Source organism: Mauremys reevesii, linkage group 5, assembly GCF_016161935.1.
Source record: "Mauremys reevesii isolate NIE-2019 linkage group 5, ASM1616193v1, whole genome shotgun sequence".
NCBI classification, from domain to species: Eukaryota; Metazoa; Chordata; order Testudines; family Geoemydidae; genus Mauremys; species Mauremys reevesii.
Window position 1 is genome coordinate 13936682 of NC_052627.1, and position 22638 is coordinate 13959319.

Genomic DNA, 22638 nt, shown 5'->3' on the forward strand with positions numbered 1-22638 from the left:
AAATAAAGGACAGTATGAAAGAGGTAGTGTTATTTAACAATAAAATATGACGGGGGAGATGCTGGCATGCATTTGATGCAGAATGCAGAAAGCGGAGTGACTTCACTGCCATTAGTACGGTATTACCACCATCACCTCACTTTGACTTCCTGCTATTTTAAAACAGTAACTTGTAAATGTTCTTCATATGACACTTAGTTTGCAAAATTCCAAACCATGCCAAAGCCTTCTCACTGGCTTAACATGTTATTCTTGCTTTTCTGGATACTATTTTCTAACTGGTCTGCTTTACAAAGTGCAAATCTCAATGCACTTTTAGCTATGGAGTTGCTACTTATGCATAAAGTATAAGTATAAACTATACACACACATACATGCCTACAAATACACATATACAAATGCATATTTAAGGGACACACACCCCCCATATCTGTTTATATACACATATAGACACTTCCATAGGATGATTTAGTTTAAGATGAACAAAGCTTCACGGAAATCAGCTTTCACCACACAGAACAAATGTCACTGTGTACGAAAAACTGAGCTCGCTTTTACTATCTTATATTCAGAGGCCTTACTTTAAAGGCCTACGTAAACCTTCGATAAGAAACTTCAATATGCATAAAAACATGGTCTATATTTATAAAAGATTACTCAACTAGCCTTTAGGGTCTCAGGCACTTTTCTCCCCTACATGTTCTCATACTGTACACACTCACTGATCTTTATCACCTCCCCAACATCATCTGAAAGTGTCACTGCAAGTATTACTCTGTGAGCCCCATGGAGTATTGTATTCTGCTATCAGATACCTAGCACTGTACCCTCTCATGTTCACCCAGTTAGTCCAGCGAAGATATGGACAGAGCAACATGCCACAGCAGCAGAGCCCATAACTGATGCATTATCAGAAGGGCCCACTACACTACTTGCGTGTTAGAAAAAGCATGGTCATGAGATGGCAATGGAGTTAGTTTTTTGTGGGTTTCTTTCAAAGGGAAGGCTACAGCCAACTGGCCTCTGCATTACCATTATCAGGGTTGGTAAACATCCTACTTGCACTGGAGACGGTCTTCCCGATGTCAGCCAGAGAGCGTAGGTTGGATTTCTTGGTCTGGTGCCGGTGCTTCCTGAGCAGCGTGTAGGTGACCTTGTCCTTCATGTCTAGTTTCAACAGGCCCGTCTCAATTTGATTGTCAACAACCATCTCTGTTACAAAAAGAAATAAGGGAATGGAGAGGGGAGAAAAATCAAAGTTATTTTAAGTATTAGCCTGCTATCTTCAGCTCAGTGTCTGGTTTCTTGAGTTCACCCTACTTGTTCCGGGGCTTTCCCTCTTCTGCCAACATTTTTTTTAATAACGTGATTTTTTTTTTATGTTTAAAAGTAGGTTTCCCTTTTAAGAATTTCTTTTGAAACAAAACTTAAGTATGTTTGTCTTCCAAAAGTCACCAGCCCTGCCCAGGAGACCCCTAAAAGAAACACTGCTATCATACCAGTACAAGGCTACATCCCACAACCCTCACACTAGTAATTGCATTGACTTCAGGAGGTAAGGACTGCTCTCTGCCATCCAGAAAGGGAAAGAATCTGCTACACGGAATGAAAAATGCTCATGGATACGTACTGTCATCAAGATGCTACAGCAACACCACAGGTGAAATTCTGTCTCCAACGCCTATTGACTTCAATAGGGCCAGTATTTCACTCCAGAGGTTTCCAGCTAAATGCAATTTAACAAGGACTATGGAGTAAAATTCCTGGGAATGACTGAACAATTAAACTATATCCCTACATTCACAGTAAATTAACATCAACTACACGAGGTAGAACTCACTCAATTCTATGATCCCTAAAGAGATTCTCTTATAAATATGAACTTGGGAAAGTCATCCAAAGGCAAATATTCCAGGATTTATGGGGTCTCAAGTCCAAGAGCATTTTCTTTTTCTTGCTCTTTACTAAGACACTTCCTGCAACCCCCAACCACTGCCTCACTCAAATTATCTGCAGAAGGGAGCAGCATTGGAATTATCACCTCTGCTGACTATCATCAGTATTGTTAGTTCAGGCAAAAATGTATTGTTTTAACACCTGCATGTTTCTGCCTTAACGGAGTCTCCATATAACTGCTTCCAGCCCCATTCCAAACCTTCCCCCTTCTCATCAACCCTCTCATTCCATCCCTATAATCAGGGAAATCCTTAAAAAAACAAAAGAGATAGACACGTTTACTCAGAATCTTAATTCCCCAAGTCATATATTAAGTTACCCATTTTATTAATTCAGTCAATGTTTTGGTTCCTGGAGGGAAGGTCTCAGCTCTTTCTTTTACTTGTGCTAATTTACTCCAATTTACCTGAGCATGTTTGTGTTTACGTGCGTGTACATGTGTGCAGACAAAAGACATTTTGCAAAAAAGAGGCTTTGTGCAATTTTTCCAATTAATTTTTACTGTTTGTATTCTATTTATTTAAACACCTGTGGAGAAGCTCAACGTTTCTTTCCCTGTCAATTTTATCTTTTTTTCCCCCCACTTGGCAAACTAACTCCTCTTTCCCACCTTCCATGTTCCTCATACAGTACAAAGCAACCAATCTGTGAGTTTTACTTTCTTGTTTGTCATCATCATTAATGAAGTCGGTGATAAGAGCACATATCTAAGGGGAAGAAAAAAATATTTAGGGCCACATTTTCAAAGCGGCCTCAACCAGCCCTCTAATTTGGGGTGATTAAAGTTTTGGGGTCTCTGATTTTAGTGGCTGGCTTTGGGGTATTTTATCTCCAGTTTTTGCATACAATTATTTATGAATCAAAGAGACCGTGCTTGGTGCCGTAAGAGATACAGACGTAAAAGCAACTATTTAACCCAATTAGCCCTCAAAACTTGGGGTGATTCAAAAATTGTAAGCCTCATGTTAAAGGCAGCTTTTGTAAATCTGGCTCTTTAGAATATAAAGGAACCTGCCTCACCTGACTGTGACTTTATACCAGGACACAGTTGGAGCCTAGCCTACGAGACAATATTTAACTGTTTTTATGTGGAGAACTTTCAAAAATTAATTATGCTATTTTTACTGATTCTAAAACCAAGTTATTGTTTACTTTAACTGTGCTTCCACCAGAGATTACTCTAACTAGTTTGTTTTCTGTTTCTCTTTTAATGAGAATTCTCATACATCAGTGAGAATACAGTATTGACAACAGTCATCAGAGGTCATGCAATACTATAGCTCTTTTCATACAAAAAAAAATCTCGCTGTTAGTTCTCAAAAGACAACATCAGCTCTGTGGCGCAAATCCCCTCACTTCCCTTCAGTCCCCTCCTTTGTAGGCACAGAGCACTCACACCCTGGGTCAAGTCCTACCCCCTTTTACCACCCTATTCTGAAAACTGGCCCATCAGATCAATTTTGGGTCTCGCCAGCTGTGTCAAAATTAGGAGAAACAGTGATTGTGATGTAGTCTTTTCCTAACGGACGTGAACTTGAAAGTTGTATGTTTCTGATGCTACACACATATGCAGAGAAGGCTGCTAATGAATAGCTGACTCGCTGTCTTAGTGCACGCGAACATAGCCCTGTTTGAAACAGAACTACACCGACGTGAACTAGAAACCGTTTAGTGCACGGCAGCGGGGTCTATATGGGGCACAGGGCAACATGTTAAAGCACATTACATTTCACAACCCTGTAATCCAGATTGGCGCACCACGTTGACAAGCCCTTAGCTATTTTGAGCATTCCAATCACCTGAGTATCTAAATGTGAAATACAACATAACGATAAGCATAACAATCAATGTGGAGGAGTCTCCTCATCCCTACCTATGCTCTGGTGCTACAACCTTATTTTCCTTCCTTCTCTCCTTCCCCTTCTTTTCCCATCCTACTTCTACCTCCTGCTTTCCTGTTATTGCTAGTAGGGTTGCTAAGGTTGGTTTTGCACTGGGGTCTCCTCTGAAAAAGGATAGGCTCTCTCATTTTAACCTCTTCCAGGAAGGTGCTCCACCACCTAAGACCCACATCACAAAAGCTCTGCCTCTAGCTCTCAAAATGCCACTGCAGCATTTCTAATAGAACTGGTTGAAATTTTTCAAATATTGGCACCAAAACTAATGAAATGTTCATTTCCCCTTCTCCCCTCCACCTCCCAATTTTCCAATTAATTATAGAGCTGGACACTTTTTTTTTTTAAACCTTTGAAATAGAATAAAAATTAAGCACAAGAAAAACCATTCATGACACTTCTTCCTCTTCCTTCCAATCAGCATGCCCTTCTCGTTTCCGTGTCCTTCATGAACAAAGCCGTCTTGGAGGATCATGGATGATGAGGTGGTTGCCAGTGTAGCCTTAGCCTGGTCCACAACTATTGAGGGCCATGAAGATTAAGATCAAGACCTTAAACTGAACCCATAACTTAGGTAACACAGTACCCGAGGGGAGCACAGAGCATTGGTCAGGTGCACTCTTGGTGACTATCCTTGTTTCAGAATCAGATTGCCACAGCCTGTATCAATGTTTTTCTAACATCAAAGATGACAGCTCTATGTATAAACAAGTGCAATTTATTTTATTTTTTAATGGTTTAGTATTTGCAAGCTGTGGCTGGACAAATAATTGTATATCATCAAAAAAAAACAGGAGTACTTGTGGCACCTTAAAGACTAACAAATTTATTTAAGCATGAGCTTTCGTGAGCTTCAGCTCACTTCTTCGGATACAGACTAACACGGCTGCTACTCTGAAACCTGTATATCATCAGTGGCTCTTGTCCACTGTTCGGTATGTGCACACAAGTTACTTATAAATATACATTCTTATTTGGGGAGCACAGATAGCTTGCTCAGTGCTATGCACAACACAGAGGAAAACAGTTCCTGCCCTAAGAAGCTTACAATCTATGATCGTGATCCTGCAGAAACGTACACATGCTTGACTTTATGCAGTGAGTAATCCCACTGAAGTCAATAGAGAAAAGAAGCATTGAGCTGTTCTAATGTTAACAGGGAAAATACATTGAAGTCAATGGGTCTTTGCATGACTGGAGTCTAAGATAACACTTGACATTTGAAATTCCTCCCACACAGCACCTAGTGTCAATCAAAATACAGTTGACACCTTCTTGCATGAGTTAATTAAAATTAAATTGCTAAGAGGGTCTATATGGCTTAGGGAAGTAGCATTGCCACACAGAGCGTGAATCCAATCAGGACAGTAGCAAGTAAAAGCGGATACCAACTGATGATTATTTGGTGGCCTATAGTCTGGCGATCCCAGTCCAGTTGCCAGGTGAACTTAGAATAAGGGGTGCTCCTTAGTTTAAAGGGCATTCCTCATTTGATGTCTAATGTCCCACATCAAGTTGATCTAGTACTTGCTTTGGCTCCATTTTCAGCAATAATCATACATACCCACATATACCCGTTATTCCTGCCATTTTTCAGATGGGTCTTTACTACACAGAGGAAAAGCCTGGACTAGCTAATGCAGAAGTGGATTAACCTTAAACCACAGAAGGGTGCCCCTAGTGCCGAATAAGAGAGTCCACAGAGGGAGCTAGTACGGAATACCTATTGCTCTTTAAATTCATACCCTAGCTATTTTGGACTAACTTCCCCCTTTTAGACAAGCCCAGTTTCTTTGGGGTAGAGGGGTGCACGCTCAAAGTTTTCGGGAGAAATCTTTACAGTTGTTTCAAGTTACAGGAGGCAGTTTGGGTTTGAAGATGACTCAGGGAAACGGTTTGTGTTTTTAACTGGGATTCCTGTAAGAACAAAGGTATGGAAACAAAAGTGGATTTCCAGGTGATAAGGGATTGGGCTAAGGACTTTCCCTCAGTCAAGAAGAGGTAATAAGCACATGCTTTTAACTAAGAGTAAATCCAGAGTACCGGGAAGTTAAAAATTCATATTAAAGCAATCTAGCACAGAATTTAGCCCTGGCTTAGAGCTCAGGCAGAAGAGGAGGCCAGTTACATCTTTTTAGATAAAATTATGCTGCCATTTATTTTTTGTTTTATAAGAATGAGTTGGGGAACGTGCTTTTTAGACAGACTTAGGTCACAGGTTTGTGACTCAAACCTATCACTCACGGGTATCCCCCTACCCAACAATGAGAAAAAGGAATCTTAGAGAATCCACAGAGCAGAGGAGAGCTTGGAAGTCCTCAAGCAAGTACCACCACTATCAGCAAATAGGTAAAACTGAACCACTAAAACTATGTTCGGTTCTGCTGTTACAAAGTGAGATCCAATCTATGAATTCTTTAATGCCACGTAAAGCAAAAAGCCCCTGGTGAGGGTTTCACTAACACAGACTGTAATTGCCACGCTCTTGTAGCTGGTATTAGTGACGTGCTTGAATATCACCTTGGATGTGGAAACTGTATTTCTCTGTTATTCTGTTACACCATGAATTAATAATAAACAGAAAGAGGAATACCAATTCACAGAGAAATTTATTATAAAAGGAATTCAGTTTCGCTCATTCAATGTGTCTATAGTTTTTCCCTTAAACAAGTAGAGGGTAAATATTCTCAAATATTAAACTGCAGTGTTGCCGCTAATGAGATTTGCTGTTTTTCTTCGAGCCTCAGCTCCTGCAGCCATGTCATTAAGGGAGAGATTTAAAAATCTACTCATGGCTACAGAGAAAGTCTTGGAAATGTGAACCCTACAGGCTCGAAAAGGTAGAAGAAAATAAAAATAACCTAAGATTTCTTATTTTTTTAAAATCTCATTTTTAAAATCAATCCCATATTTTGAGGACAAACTCATGCTTAGCCCTGGAACAACTCTACCCTGAAGTCGCTATAGTAGTTTTAGAGGCAAGTAGAGTGAGTTCCTCAGAGGAACTGTGGAATGTAGCGCTCAGCATTAGCCTAATTCTGTAGTCAATGGTACTATTAGCAGTGAGTTCACTGGGAGAAGAGATAGACCAACACTGAGCGCTTTTGCAAAGCCCAACACGTAAGGTCTGACAGCAGTGGAATGTGGATCCCCCTTCATGCACAGAACAGTGTCAACACAGGTAGCAGTGATGCAAACTACCCCACATTGCTCTAATGTGCTTGAACCCTGATTGGGAGCAATCACCTCTAGGAGCAAGAGAATAAGTCACTCTCCATTCTAATCCACTGCTCCACTTCTCAGGTGAGATGGCCAACAGAAGTGCTAGTTCATGGCAAATGTAACAGTGGTTCCTATGACATGGACATCTATTCACTCAGAGCTGGACTGAAAGCACCAATCGTTTTGCATAGGCTACTGAAGAGCCATTGAATGGCAATAGCTTTCAATCACAATCAAGCAGGGCTGTATGCTACAGGTGAAAGACTTTGTATCTTCCAAGCCACCTAGTTCAAGCTACTCCTGTCATTCCAGATAGCCTGGGACATGGGTTGGCTTGGAAGCCAAAAAGCTCATTCCTTCACTTTCACTGACAGCCATTATTCAGGCTCTGAGGAAGAGAGCATTGGGGGTGGTGAGGGGGAGAATTATTGAAAGAGCCTCCATGGAAGCTTACTTACCCACTACCTGAGGGAGAGAAGTGGCCTCCAAATCCAACAGGATGGATCCTTTCTCTATACACGTCCTCAGTTCGAACAAGCTGTGCAGGGACAACGTCGCGACGTGAGGCTTGCTCCATCTCTCTCCGCCCTGTTCCACTTTCTCTTCAAACTTTATCCACCTATGGAAGGGCAGAGCAGCAAGAATACGTTAAAAATGTTTCCTCTGGCATTTCTGAAAGTGGCAAAAACAGGGTGTTGCCAGGTTTAAACGTACATGAGGTCATGGACACGTCACTCTAAATTAAGACAAAGAAAATGAAACAACTATACCAATGCCACCCACTATTTGAACAGGCCAAAGGTTTGCAAGTTAGCCACCTAATCCATAGTGGGCCACCTATAAAAGTGACTTGATTTTCAGAGGTGCTGAGTATCCAAAGTCCCCAAAGGACAATGGATTATCAACACCTCTGGAAATAAGATCACTCTCATTTAGGTGCCTAAAACACTTAAGTTTGAAAATGTTGGCCATGGTTTTTAAAGGTACCAGGTAAGCTGAGACAAGCAGAAAAGTAAAATGACTGAAATATATCGAGAGAGAGAAATTACGAAATGGATCTTCATTCATTCACAGATTTTTATTTTTCTTACACTTGGTCACACTTTGAACATAAGAGGGGAATAGCCAATTAAATAAATAAATACCACCCAGCTCTTTTTATCCATAGACATCAAAACACCGTACAAAGGAGGAAACTGAGGCACAAAGAGGTGAAGTGATGTGTCCAAGGTTACACAGGAGCCCTGTTGGCAGAATTGGGATTAACACCCAGGTCTCTTAATTCCTGGTTTGGAGACTGTCCATTGAGTCAAGAAACACAGAACCTCCGCTTTACATTCTCTCTGGCACATTATTGCTCACTATTTAGTATGTGAAAGACAACCATGTACAGTCAATTTTAAACTTATAACTAAAGAAGACAGTTCTTTGCCAAAAAACTCACTAGCTCGCCTGAAACATCCAAAATCAAAATGGGGAGGGGGGGGGGCAAATCAGCTTTCATGAAGCCTTTCTTAATTGAAGAAAAAAAAAAGTTATCAGTTTTCTTCATTCTGTATCTAGTTGTTTAATGATTCAATGGCATTTTCCTGGGGGAAAAAAAAAAACCTGCAAGCTCATCTCTCTAGTAGAAGATTAGAGCAAAGGTTAAATACCATTCCATGTAAAACATTATTTACACACCTAAAACCATGTCATCAGGTTAAAACATTAAAGTATCAGGCCTAAACCTTCAAAAGCAAAGAAACTGAAATATCTTCAATTCTCACTATTGTACCTAAAAGCAGCAAAGAGTCCTGTGGCACATTATAGACTAACAGATGTATTGGAGCATGAGCTTTCGTGGGTGAATACCCACTTCGTCGGATGCATGACTAACACGGCTACCCCTCTGATATTGTGCCTAAGTATAGCAGATCATACAGAAGGAGTGTGACCTGCAGGCCAATACTTAATGCAGCCAACAGCTAGGTGGGTTCTTTCCTTCTCATACAACACAGGTAACAAAAGTTTTGCAAGTCAAATTCTGCCCTCAATAACCCCTGCCTAACCACTGAGGCGGTCAATTGGTTTGCACAGGTGTGACTTATTGGAACTTAGTAAACAATTCCAAGGAGGTATAAGGAGGGACAAAATTCAGCTTTATTCCTTAGTCATGTTAACTACTACAGTGCTAGCAAAAGAAAGGGAAACCCATAAAAACTAATTTATTTTGCTACAAAAAGCAGATGTGACTGATATTCATGCATCCCTGTGTGGAAGGAGGACGTATTTTTACATAAATCGATTTTCAGAGTATAAACATGCTTAATTTAAGCCATTCCTGGATATTATTTTAACAGATTTTGAAAATAAACATTTTGAGACTTTTAAAAAGCTTCTTTTTACCCAAACAAAATGTTGTGACTTTTGTCTGAAAGTACCCAAGGAGGCTGGGATTTCCCGATTTACTGAATTTTACCCTGCATGAACATAAAGCCTGCAAATTAAAGAGACCTTGACATTTTTGTTGAAGGTGTAAAATTCACAATAAAGCACTTTCCCATGTTTGATTTGGATTTGGTTTTTATTTGTTTTTCTCCATATAATCTGCAATATTTAGCTTTGATAAAGTAAGCTTTAACTTATTTTTATAAGTGTTTGAACTGTTAACTGCTATATTTAGTGCACTCCTAAAGCTCTACTGAAAAGATTTTCCTGCAAATTCTGTTTCACAAACCAAACATTCTCCTAGGTGGAGACTTCCTGCAGTTCAAGCCAAGTCACATAGAAATCAATGGGAGCTTGTGCCTACGTGCTTTTGAAAATCCCAGTAAGGCCTATCTGCCTATCTGCATCTGTAGGTACCTAAATATCTATAAACACCTGGTTCCCAGTCACTTCATTCTTAAATTCCCTTTGAATTCTTGAACGTCTACCACCTAATCTGGAAATTTATTTAGTTTAGCAATCTGTTCCAATTTCTCCTCTTTTGACACTTCAATCTCTGACAATGCCTCTTCTTTGATACCTGAGAACAGAGTAGGTTCAAGATAGGATGTTGTGTGAGATACCTAGGGCCGGTGCAACCATTTAGGCAACCTAGGCGGTAGCCTAGGGCACTGGCATTTGGGGGGTGCCATTTTCTTCGGTAGCAACCATGGCGGCCGGATCTTCGGCTGCCCCGGTCGCTGCCGGCATTTAGGCGGAGGGAGCTGGGCCAGGGGAGCGCGGGAAGGGCCGCCTGCAGCAAGTAAGGGGGGGGAGGGCATGCAGGGGAACTCCCCACCCCAGCTCACCCCTGCCCCGCCTCCTCTCAGAGCACGCCATGGCCATGGGGAGGAGGCGGGGCAGGGGTGAGCTGCTTCACTTCTCCTGCCTCCCAGGCTTATGGTGCCAATCAGCTTAGGTGACGCAAGCCTGGGAGGTGGGAGAAGTGAAGCGGCCATGGCGTGCTCGGGGAGGAGGTGAGGCAGGGTTGAGCTGGGGCGGGGGGGGTGGTGCCTCAGGGCCGAGGGTAGGGAGCTGCCGCAAGGGGGGGGGCGCCTCAGGGCAGAGAGCTGCCGTGGGGGAGGCGCCTCAGGGTGGGTGCGCGGGGGCACAAGGTGGAAGTTTCGCCTAGGGAGCGAAACATCCTTGCACCGGCCCTGGTGATACCTGAGTGTGAAGACTCATGGAAAGAAATCATTTAGCTTCTCTGCATATCCTTATTATTTCCTTTACTGCCTGGTAATCCAGCAGACCTACCAAATCGCTCAGGCTTCTGATGCATTTAAAGAATTTGTTAGTGGTTATATTTTTGGTTATTTTCCCTTCACATTCCCTCATACCACAGAGCTCTTAATTTCCACTCTTGTTCACCTAGCTTTGCTTGCTGATGGTATGAAAGGATGAACAGAGATTAGGAGAAAAATTAAAACCTCAGCTAATCCAAATTTTAGTCAAATTTAGCTCTGATTCAGGGGCAAGAGTGACTCTAAAAATAATTTAACTGTAGCCCCTAAATTGGAGGTTAGTGTTCAATAGCCCAGAGGGACAGGTAAGTTGCCTGGGTCAATTAAGTGCTTAGTCAGTGCTCAGTACTTGTAGTTACTATGAGGATAGCTAAAAATCACCAGGTTAAAGCCCCATCAGAGTAAAAAAAAAAAAAATACTGCAGTTGAATGAGATTCAGTCCTAGTATAACTTTTGTAACTTAATCATTTAAATAATTCAGCAATCTCAGAATTGCTGCTAATATTATAATCATTCAGTTGCATTCCCATAAGTAATGTCTTAGACAGGACCCGCTCTTCTTGAAACACCCCTGAAAAGCTTACTAGGGGTTCTAAAGTGAGCCCCTTGCATGCTGGAGCAGAATGCTGGTAGTTCAGTTAGCACTGAGCAGATACCAAGATAGCACAAATATATTCACTACAGCTGATATTTATGTACCTTGATATCAAGTCTCAAAAAATGAGATTACCCTCTTTTTATTAAAAATAACCAAGGTCCTGATCCTCCAAAGCCCAGCTAGAATTTATTTTAGGTGTCAGAATCATTTTTGATACATAACTTTGGAGGTCAAATGCAGGAAGTTGCATTTGCAGTTGGTCGAGCAATGAGAACGTTCTCGGGCAAGCGAAGAACTTTCAAGCGGATCAAAGGGGAGGAGATGTGTGTAAGTGCTACGGTACACCCTTGCTATAATGAACCCAAATAATATAATAATCCAAACCTTGTTCAGTATAACATGGGGTTTCTTATAGCGGGGGGAAGGGAAACAGATCACCCAGCCCCAGGACCAGGGGAGCACTCTGCCTAGCAGTGGCCCCAGCACCGGACGACCTGTCACCTCCCTACCCCGCAGCCTTGGGACTGGAGGAGATCTCAGCCCCCCACACAGCAGGCAGGACTAGAGGTGGGATCCAGAGACCACATTTGCTATAGTCCAAGGTTCGCTATTGCAAAGGGTGTTATAGTGAGGGTCTACCATACATGTACCCGTCAATATTTACTGCGGTGTGAATTCAGCATTGTGGAGCTTCCTGGGTATTTGAAGAGAGAATGTCTATAAAAGCAGCATAACAACAAATCGATTCAGGGCAAGAGGTTGCTAGCTTGATTATTTGAAATGTTTTTCATCACCTCAGTCCAGTTTTACTCCTGACCTCTACACACCTGGCTTCACTGCATTGACTGCACTGCACTGAACTCCTATCCAACACCTAGTTTTGATCACTTTGACTAATTCAAATTAAAAAAAATTAATTTAAAACCTCAGTTTATGCTTCCTGGGCCTCAACAATGTCCCAGATTTAGAAACTGCAGCATCTGAAGTCTCCCCAAAAGTGCCCAAGGACACTGCATGCTTCGGATTTCAGAATTACACTGCCGGTCCCAGCTCAAACAGCCATGTGCTGGTACATTAGAAAAATCTGATGCAGATGCATTTAAATGCTCCCAAAACCATGTCCTTATACTCTAATACTGGTTTGAGAGCCTGCTATGGGCCAGTTCAATGCTCACCATGTTTTAACATTGCTAACAACTGCACTGGTCAATAGGCCAAGCAAGGGATGAAATTATTTTTAGTGTCTCCACAAAAAGTGGTTGAAGAGGCCTATTTTTTTTTCCCCAATGATCCTTGTTATATACAATTCTTGGACAGTCTATCACAAGGCTAGGAATAGGGTTGCCAACTTTCTAATCACACAAAACCTAACACCCTTGCCCCACCCCTTCTCAGAGGCCCCACCCAGGCCCTGCCCCCTGCTTGCTCTATCCCCCCCTCACTCACTCTTCCCCATTCTCACTCACTTTCAAGGGGCAGAGGGTTGAGATGCAGGAAGGGGTACAGGCTCCGGCTTGGGGTGGGGCTGGGATGTTGAGTTCAGGAGGGGGCTCCATCTGGGGGTTGGGGAAGCGGGGTTTGGAGTGCAGCAGGGGGCTCAGGACTGGGCCAGGAGGTTGGGGTGCGCGTGGGGGGGGGGGTTCCTGGCAGCTCTTACCACAGCTTTGAGGAAGAGGCCGCCATGTCCCTGTGGCCTCTAGGCACATGGGCAGCCAGGTGGCTCTGCGCGGTGAGCGCTGCCTTTGAGCCTGCAGGCACCACCCCTTGCAGCTCCCATTGGTCATAGTTCCCAGCCAATAGGAGCCGCGGAGCCAGTACTCAGGGCAAGGGCAGTGCACGGCACTTCCCTGGCCACCCCAGCACGTAGGGGCCGCGGGGACCTGGCAGCCACTTCCGGGAGCCATGCACAGCTAGGGCTGGCAGGGAGCCTGCCTTAGCTCTGAGCCCCCGCTGCGCCAATCGGACTTTTAACAGCCCGGTTGGTGGTGCCGTCCGGAGCCGCCAGGGTCCCTTTTCGACCGGGCATTCCTGTCAAAAACCGGACGCCTGGCAACCCTAGCTAGGAACATACTGAAGGGAAGTAACACGCTGCTTGACATTGCTCACCAGAAGAACAGGAACACTGCAAAAAGAATTCCAAAGACCACAAAACCATTTCACTTTTTGGTGCGATCACAGGACCAGAGTTTTGGTATGATAGCCTCATTACTGGTGCACTGGACTAGCTCCTGAGCCTACTGCAGTGGATCCAAAAATTCAAGTAGTAACCACAGGTCACTGCAAAGGTTTCGGGCCTTTTCATTTTGCTGCCAATTTACAATGAGTCCTTTAACTACTGCTGAACTGCAAAGAAGTTCGCCTGGAAGCTCAACAGCTTCGACATCGACACCAACTGAGTTAATTACAATTAGTATCAACCCAATGAATAAAAACTGCTAATGACCGAAACCTTCAGCTGTTATCTTTCAACAGCCATGACTTTTGCTGTTTCTGCACGGCTCTGGTGAATTCACATGGTCCCACGTGAACCTTGGCTACACTAGGACGCTCAAATACACAGTCCTATCTAGCAGGTCCAGCAAAGTGGCAGGACACTGAATAAAGCATGCAGCATTTAAAGGAAAACTATTCCTTTTCATTATACTGTGACTTGTTCAAGCAAACTGAAGAGCCCATCCTCCAAAGTTATATCTACCTGAAGGCTTCTTTGAAATTACATGACAGCTGTGGGCAAGATACTTTGGTGATCCCTCATGAAAAACCTAGCTGAGACTCCTTTCTCTTTGGCTCTGAAAGAGGGTCCTTACAATTACATACTGTTTTTACCCACTAAGCCAAATCAAATTCACACCAACAGCTCCTCATCAGGTGTACGCTGCCTACCTCTTTATATTTACAATTAAAATAGAAGAGCAGCCTAAAAGATGTGCAGTATTTGTGGAGTTAAGAGAAACCTCGTGGCCTATTTTCACACGGAAGGAAGAAGGCACATTCTGTTCCCCGTAAGGAAATATAAGTTTAGATACAAGACATGAAAATGGATAAATTGTTAATTTTTATCATTAGATCTTCTAAAAGGGAAAAGTGGTATAGTCAGTGGAAGGAATAATCAGCTGTAGAAAGCAGAGAGGTGATGCACACACTGAACTAATGATAAGGAAAAAAGAGTAATACAGGGAGAAAAGACAGACCAATAACAAGAATTTAAAGAGTAAAGGTGAAGAGTCTTTAAATAGGCTCTACAGGAGACTGAAAAAGTAGAAATGGGGAAGATAAGGGGACAAGTAGAGTGGCTCATTAAAAATCACAGGTAAAAGGTGATTAAGGTAACCAAATAAGAGGGACTAACACGAACGTGGTCAGAGACCTTTAAGATTGGAAGGTGGAGAGAGAGCTTAGCAGAGCTACAATAAAGGGAAATGAAAAGCTAATATTCAAAAGGGAGAGAAAAAGCCCTGGAAAATATTTACTCTGAATTCTTCTCTCTAATGGAATACCCAAGTCTAATACTTCATGCAGCTTCCCATAGAGCACAAAGATGAAATTTCAAGACCAGTTATTGTCACTGTATGGAAAAATTCCAGCTAGCAAGCCTGAGATGCTAAATAGAAGCAATTATGAACAGCTAAACTGACAGCTAAATTAGTTGCAGATATCATGATTAATGATTTTCTATCATTCCAAAACTAATTTATCTGAATGCATTGTTCACAAAATGGTCTAAAATCAATTTTCATGGACTATCAGACAAAGCATGCAGTTCTGAATTAACTCCAGAGTATAACAGAGAATAAAAATCAGAAAAATCAAAATGGTCCATCTATTCTAGCAAATACCCTGAGGGAATAACTGGCTACAAAAAAAATACTTGGGTATTTTTTACTCATTTAAAATGAATGTAATTATTAGCTACTCAGGACAAAGACCAAGACTGAAGTTTTCGAACCTGTATCTGAAATTGGACTCCTAGATTCATGTTTAGGCACCAAATCAAAAGTAGCTTTAATGAGGCCTTAAAAAGCTTAACTTCGGGCACCCAATTTTGGCCAGCACGAATTACCTGTTTGCAAAGCCCAAGGTACACTTTTGGCTCTGGATAAAGTATAAATTCAAACAAATCCGGTACTGTAGATCTTCTGTTTTTAGAGAATATTTAAATAAAGGCTGGAATGAACCACTAAGGTCTCCCTTTTGGAAGAGCCTCATCGAATTTGACAGGACAACTTCTGAACCATCCCCTAAACAGGGATGTTATTCTCTACAACGGTTCCCAAGCAGTTGCACCTCCCTCTCAGAGTAAAGGAGAAATGCCTCACCTTGCCGTCTCCTTCCACTCCATCTCTTGTCCATCAACAGCCAGAAGCTCGTCCAGTTCGGTGAAGAGCTGAGGGGGTGCAGGGCTGTCATCTTCTTCACCCAAAATGAAGCGGATTCGCTCAGCAGCGGGGGAGACTGCAGAGGTGAAAATACTGCGGTTAACAGCCTGAATGATGATCTGGGATGTTCGGCTTCTCTCCTGCCCCTTCTCCCCAAAGCTATTTAGCTTTTTCTCCGTGTTGCCTTTTTCACTTGACATTTTAATTCTCTCTCTCTCTCTCTCTGTCTATAGTTCCCTCTCTTCCCTCTCCTCCCACTTACTTCTTAAAACTTCAAGCTGGGAGTAAAGTTCAGGAAGACTTGCCTCTTCCTACAGTCCCTAACTGTGTTACAACAATCCACAGCCCCTTGTAAAAAGAGAACTATCAAGCTCAAAACCAATACGTTCTATGGTGCATGCCCAGGACCTTTAGTACTCTGATCAGCTGAGGTCCTCCAGCCCTTTTTTTTATATGACATAAAACCAGTTTAAGCCAAACTGTTTTGGGGGGTATACAGCAGAGAAAAAGCAGCAGCATCCCACTGCCAGCTTTCCCCTCCCTTTGGAGGAAGCTGGCTTTCTAATTGGCTTGCAAGCCAATCTGTAACCTTCCAAGACTCATTACTAGTGAAAGGAATATTTAACAAAAAAGTTTGCCTCGTCTTTACATGAAGACTGTGCCCGAATGTATTTAGTCAGGCATCAACGCACTGGAAAAAAACAACCCCCAGGTAAAATATTGTCCATTCAAGGAAAAGAAAACTCATTTCGCCATACGGCCCCGTGCTGAAGCAGATAACTGAAAGTTCTGTGGGGCTCCTTTTGACCTGTTAGCTAAGGAAAAATTAACTGAAATTCTCGCCAGTTCCAGGGGGAAAAGAGAGTGGCTATCTTATCCTCGTAATAAAGGACTTACAGCTTCACTCTAGGTACAGGTCTAACTATACCCTCAACAACAAAACCTCATGCTTCAACTGTCTTTAAATGTAACCTGCAGCAGACTTAAAACAGTGGTTTGTGCTCGTTTGCTTCTTTCTTGTGTAGAAGAGGTAAAGGACGGTTGTTGGGTTTGGTTCTGATTTTTAAGAGGGAGAAAGGGCTTTTCCCCATTTTTTTTTTTTTTTAAACCTCAATCATCAGAAATGTCAAGCCTCGTCCTTTCCCTACAGTTTTACTAGGGGATTGCTTGAGATCGAAGAAGTTTTTGTAAGGTCTCACACTTTAAAATGACGAAGTGGAGCGCTGAAACCTAAAGAAAGAGATCCTTTTAGCTGAGTGTTTATTGGGCCTCAGAGTTAAATAGAAGTTTACAAAGTAGGTGTTCTAATCAGTCTAACTAAAAATTCCTCCCCTCTGGCCATGGTTATGAAAAAATTAACATGCCAGTTAGGTACAAAATAGACCAAGGACAGATAGATACTTAGATATTTGGTTCTCTTTTATTCTATACTCAAAGTACGTTCACCTGGAAAAACAGCAACACGTGTCCAATTAACATTTGATAGACACTTCTGGTCTGTTAAATATAGGTCTATTTGGCTTTCACTCAACTTAACATCCATCACTAGAAACAACATATTATAGGTTTTCTAATGATGCGCCCTCTGTAATATGGTAACATCTTGTTAAAAAGAAAGACGTGATGCCTATTTTCCTGTATATATAGTCTCTAACTAAAAGCTACTGTTGTAATGATGGTTTTATTTTTGATATTTACATGGCAAGGATTTGTAAACTTGTTAAAACGTCCTAAATAAACAAACAAAATCCTTCCCTGTCAATAGCTCAGCTTTCCTCCTCTTGCAATAGAAATATTTAACCAGTTCTCCAGTCACTGTAAGAGTTTCCCATGGTGGACGAGATCTGAACTTCTAATGTAAAGAAACAAGCAAGAACAATTTCCCCTGCCCTAAAAAGACCTTTCATGGTTGCTACACATTATGAAGCAAAAGTGGGCCTAAATGCACTTATTTTTCCATTTGCATCTACACCTTTAGCTAAGGTGGCCATGTTTTTATAATAAAAAACCCCAGATACTTCCCTTGTGCCATTATTTACACTATACAAAAAATAAAAGTCCACTTTTGTTTTTAAATGAGCACCCTCAACACTACTGCCAACTCCCAGTACTATTGCAACCTAGGAATATTTCTCAGAATGGATAATTTTTTTCAAATAACTCAGTACCGGATTCTCATTCCCAGTAAGACCACTTTACAGCCCTTTGGTAATGTAAAGGGGCATTATCATGCATAGAAATCACATCCTTGGTCTCGGACTGATTTTTTGCATGAAACACTGAACAAGTGTTGCTAACAGTTACTTTGAGTAAAATTTGCAGAAGTGCCTAAGGGCTTGTCTACACTTAAAACACTACAGTGGCATGGCTTCAGTGAAGATGCTACCTACACCAATGGGAGGGGTTCTCCCGGCAGCAGAGGTCCTTCACCACCCTGAGAGGTGATAGCTAGATTGACATGAGAATTCTCCTACCAACCTAGCTCTGTCTGCACTGGGGGGTTAGATTGGTTTAAGTGCATTTCTCAGGGGTGTTGATTTTTCACACCCCTGAGCAGCATAGTTATACCAACCCAGTGTGGAACAGGCCTATATGACTTAGAAGCCTAAGGCCCATTTTCAAAAGTTAGTCAGCACTTTGGAGCCAAGTCAATAGGACTTAGGCCTCTGAAAGTGCAGCTTGGCCACTTTTGAAAAATGTTACCTACTGAGCAAAACACCACCAATCATGGGATCTACATTCATTTGACTTCTTTTTTCATACCAAACACTAATCATCGCAACGAGCACTTGTTCCACTCTATTTTTCCTGGTAAACACAGTGCAAATTCTATTTGCTATAGCAACGTTGAGGAGTTATTTTTTTTTAAAAAATGTTTTGAATGATAATGATACCCCAGTAAAACTGAGACATATGGTCTCTTTACCTTTACCATCATCTAACCCCTTTCCCTGTTGTCCAGGGCTTGACAGCACATCAGTCCTGATCTTGAGGAAACAGCTTCTAATAGTCTTGTTCACATTTAACTGCATTTATCTTTCATAACAACTGGACAGCTAACTGTACAGTTACTCACTGTGCCTGCAGCTCAAGCAGTTGGAAGTCTAAGAGCTACAGAATGTGGCTGCAATCATTTGCTGACTATCAGGACCCAGATGACAGTTCTAAAAAAAAAAATCAAATCAGACCATGGTATATAAACTTCCATGTTCCAAAATCTGTGTAACACTAAGGCAAAACAGAGTGAGATGGGGATGGTGTTTTGAACTTTGACTCTGAAATTTCATTGTACTTGTTGAATCTTTGCTTAATTTCCTCTGGGGTTTTGGGGAAAGCCGGGGGAGGGTGAAAGCAGGGGTGTGGCAATGAACATGTATTGTTTTAGGGGGAAGATTTTCAAAGACACAGTTGCACTTCCCCCTGACTTCCAATAGGAATGTCTTTGTATAACTTTAAAAAAGGCACTAAAACCAAGTTTGATATAAGTTATGAGAAGGGGAATACAAAGAAGTATCCCATAGCAGATTTCTGGGATTTATCATCATTCTGGATCCAATATCAAGCCAATGGCCTTAGCATTCATCCGAAGTTTGTCCATCCTTCTCTTAATACCCTCTCATTTCATACTCTAGAACAACTCTAGAGAAGCCATTCTCTGAATAGGTCTTAACAACACTAAATACTCCATTAGATGGACTGCAGTTTGGTTTAGGGCTTGTTTGTTTTTTAGGACTCCCCTATTTTTCCTGATGAGCATGAAGGCAACAGGTTCTAGAGCAAATCAAAAGCAACCCTGGGTAACACTAGAGAACAATGCAAGGCACTGCCTTCCTCCCTCTCTGGCTGAATGTGACAGCTATAAATGTTTGACACCACCACATTTTTACATTATGGACCAAATTTTGGGCCACTGTCAATGGATGTAGCTCCAAATTTGGCCCTGTAAATACATAATTTATCTTCTCTCTGCTTTATCCTCCTCAGAATATCAGGGTTGGAAGGGACCTCCAATTCCCTGCTCAAAGCAGGACTAAACCCCAGTCAGATTTTTTTCCCGGATCCCTAAGTGGCCCCCTCAGGGATTGAACTCTCAACCCTAGGTTTAGCAGGACAATGCTCAAACCACTGAGCCATCCCCCCCTCCTTCCTGGTTTTGAGATGTTGCTTCTGTTTCAGTTGATCTCTGCAGGAACATGAGGTGCAGTCCCCGCAGTACCGAGCTCTGGACTTCTAGCACACACACACCTCATGAAGGCCAAACCCTCTAACCACAGTCCTGCTGCTCAGCAACAGTTCCAGTGATTCTATTTTCTGACTTATTTCCACTGTAACCATCCGCCAGGTACATCACCTAGAAGCCCATTCTATAACTGATCCCTGTAACTGCTCACTACAATGTTACTATACTTGAATGAGTTCTCACCTTCCCTCAAATATCATGTGAGCCAAATCAGTTTGTTCATCACCTGTATGAATATATGAGGAAACACACTGATGTACCCTTTCATTTTGAACTGCAAGTCATTTCATTGTGTTTACCCCTAAAGGGTATGTAGGGGGGCAGCTGCCCCACTCCTGGAGAACAGGGGTAAAAGCAGCCAAGCTAGGCTGGTTGGGGAAGCAGCCACAACTGTGACCAGCTCAATTAGGGCCCAGCTGGCCCTGATAAGAGGGCTGAGAGCCAGGAGCTAGAAGAGTCTAACTCTAGCCCTGAAGTGGGAAGGGCCTAGGTGCCGGGGAGCAAGGTACCTGAAGCAGAGATGGGCTGGGGAAAAGGGCAGGGGAGCTCCGGCCTGGAAAACCCCCAGGCTGCAGGCCTTGTTGAAGGCCTACAGAGGTACTGGGGCTGCAGAGATACAGCCGGAGAACAGGCAAAGGCAGCAGGTCCTACCCCCTTGCCAATGATGAGTGGCCATTACAGACTGCAGTCTGCCTCAGTGAAAGGGGGCCAGATGATAACTGGCAGTAGCCACTGAGGCAAGGTGGGCTTAAAGGGGTGGAGGTTTCCCTGGGAGGGGAAACCCAGAGTAAGGGGGTACTGCTGGTGGCAGAACTGCTTAAGTTCCACTGAAACCAAATGGGACTTAATCTCACACACAAGTGTTTTGCTGAATCAGGGCCCTGAGGAGGAGGAAAAATGCTGACTTTGAAAAAATATATACTGGTACTGGCAAACTATAAAAGCCAAAATACCATTACCATCGCTGCTTTTAAATAGTGATAGAATAGAACTCTTCCTAAATATTTAGCGTTCCACTGCACTGTAAATGAAAAACTACCTTGTAGCCAAAATGTTGTTAATTGCAAAATAGAAGTGAGTATTTATGAGTGGAGGGGGAGAGGGATGATTTTGTAGCTACAGCAGTGGACTGGGTCTTTGAGGGTCTGCGTTCAATTTCTAGTTCTGCCACAGAATTCCCATCACCTTAGGCAAGTTACTTAGTCTGTCTGTCAGTTCCCCCACCTGTCAGACAGAGACAGGGGCAGCTCCAGGCCCCAGCACACCAAGCGCGTGCTTGGGGCGGCAAGCCGCGGGGAGCACTCTGCCGGCGCCGTGAGGGCGGCAGGCAGGTTGCCTTCGGCGGCTTGCCTGTGGAGGGTCTGCTGGTCCCGCGGCTTCGGAGGACCTGCGGGAGGTCCTCCGAAGCCATGGGACCAGCGGACCCTCCGCAGGCAAGCCGCCAAAGGCAACCTGCCTGCCATGCTTGGGGCAGCAAAATGCCTAGAGCCACCCCTGGACAGAGATAATAATGTGTCTGTCTATATAGACTGGAAGCTATTTAGGGCAGGGATGCTACTATTTGTGCGCACAATGCCTGGCACAATGAAATATTATTGTATTATTTATTTTGTGATGTTGTAGTACCTAGGAGCCCTAATCATGGACTGCGTTAGACACTGCACAAACAAAACACAAAACAGAAAATGATGGTCCCTTTCTCTCTCTCACACCCACACCCAATATCCAGCTGCAATGGGTTGGGATGTAGGTTTCAGCGATCTAGCTTTTCTCCTTTAGGTAACTTGTTCCAATTCAGCTCAGGAAGCTGCAACTAAAAATAGCTGCCATTTCACAGCCTCTCAGAGGCTTCATGGCTCTGTCGTGGTCTAGGTGAAGTAAACTGGACAGTCACCACCATTGATGCCAGTCTCTGGAATGAGTAGAGAGACTGAGCTACCCATTCCCACTCCAGATCAAGACTGAGGTGCATTGGCAAGGTAGCTTGGGGAAGTTTGTGCTTCTAAACGTACCTGTAATGTAGCTGTTCTGAGGACTTCAATCATTGGTACTGCCAATCTGCACCGATTTCACTTTACATTTTTTAAAGGTCTTTAAAAACTTAAAATGTCAAAAGCTTTAAAACAGACCAAGTTAAAATGATGTGCCAGTTCTTCAAACAACGCTATTTATTAGAGCTTAGGCATGCTGAACGTTTTAAAAAGTGAACCAGCAGTTCCCTTAAAGTTGTGAACTATCTTCTGTACAGCTGATTGAGATTTTTCTCTTAAATCATTTAGAGGAGAGGAAACTTGGAAACTATTGCCTTTATGTCTTATTCAACTGCTTAATAACTCCACATTCTGATGTGAAATTTTCACTACCAAAGCATTCACCAGGATTGTTTTATAGCAGGGATTACAAGGTTCTCATCGCTAAATCCAGCCTCAAAATACTGTAGCTAAACATTAGACTAGACCCTCTAAGTCTCTTGCTCTTTTTTCTTTTGTCTTTGCTCATTTCAAATTAGCTGCATTTAGCACGGATGATAAGGTCCACAATCCAATTAAGGAATTTGCTGGGTCACAGGTCTCCTATGGCTTGCTTTACCACATGCTCTTTAGTGCAGTTTTGTAGGTTAATGGGCCATTTATGGGT

The 22638-nt window shown here is 42.7% G+C and overlaps 1 protein-coding gene across 10 annotated transcripts in view; it reads right to left on the reverse strand.

Annotated features, from left to right (window-relative positions):
* Positions 1-22638, reverse strand: part of SLC4A4 (solute carrier family 4 member 4) — a 291521-nt gene that overhangs the window by 121282 nt on the left and 147601 nt on the right. For 7 of the 10 annotated variants that reach the window (XM_039542307.1, XM_039542309.1, XM_039542304.1 and 4 more), the window contains exons 4-6: positions 15702-15837; positions 7532-7692; positions 1033-1212 (exon numbers count right to left, since the gene is read on the reverse strand). In XM_039542307.1, coding sequence (XP_039398241.1) covers positions 1033-1212; positions 7532-7692; positions 15702-15837 — 477 coding nt within the window. Of the gene's footprint in view, positions 1-1032; positions 1213-7531; positions 7693-15701; positions 15838-18837; positions 18926-22638 lie in introns of all 10 variants that reach the window. The other 3 variants (XM_039542305.1, XM_039542311.1, XM_039542310.1) reach the window with 2 other exon arrangements.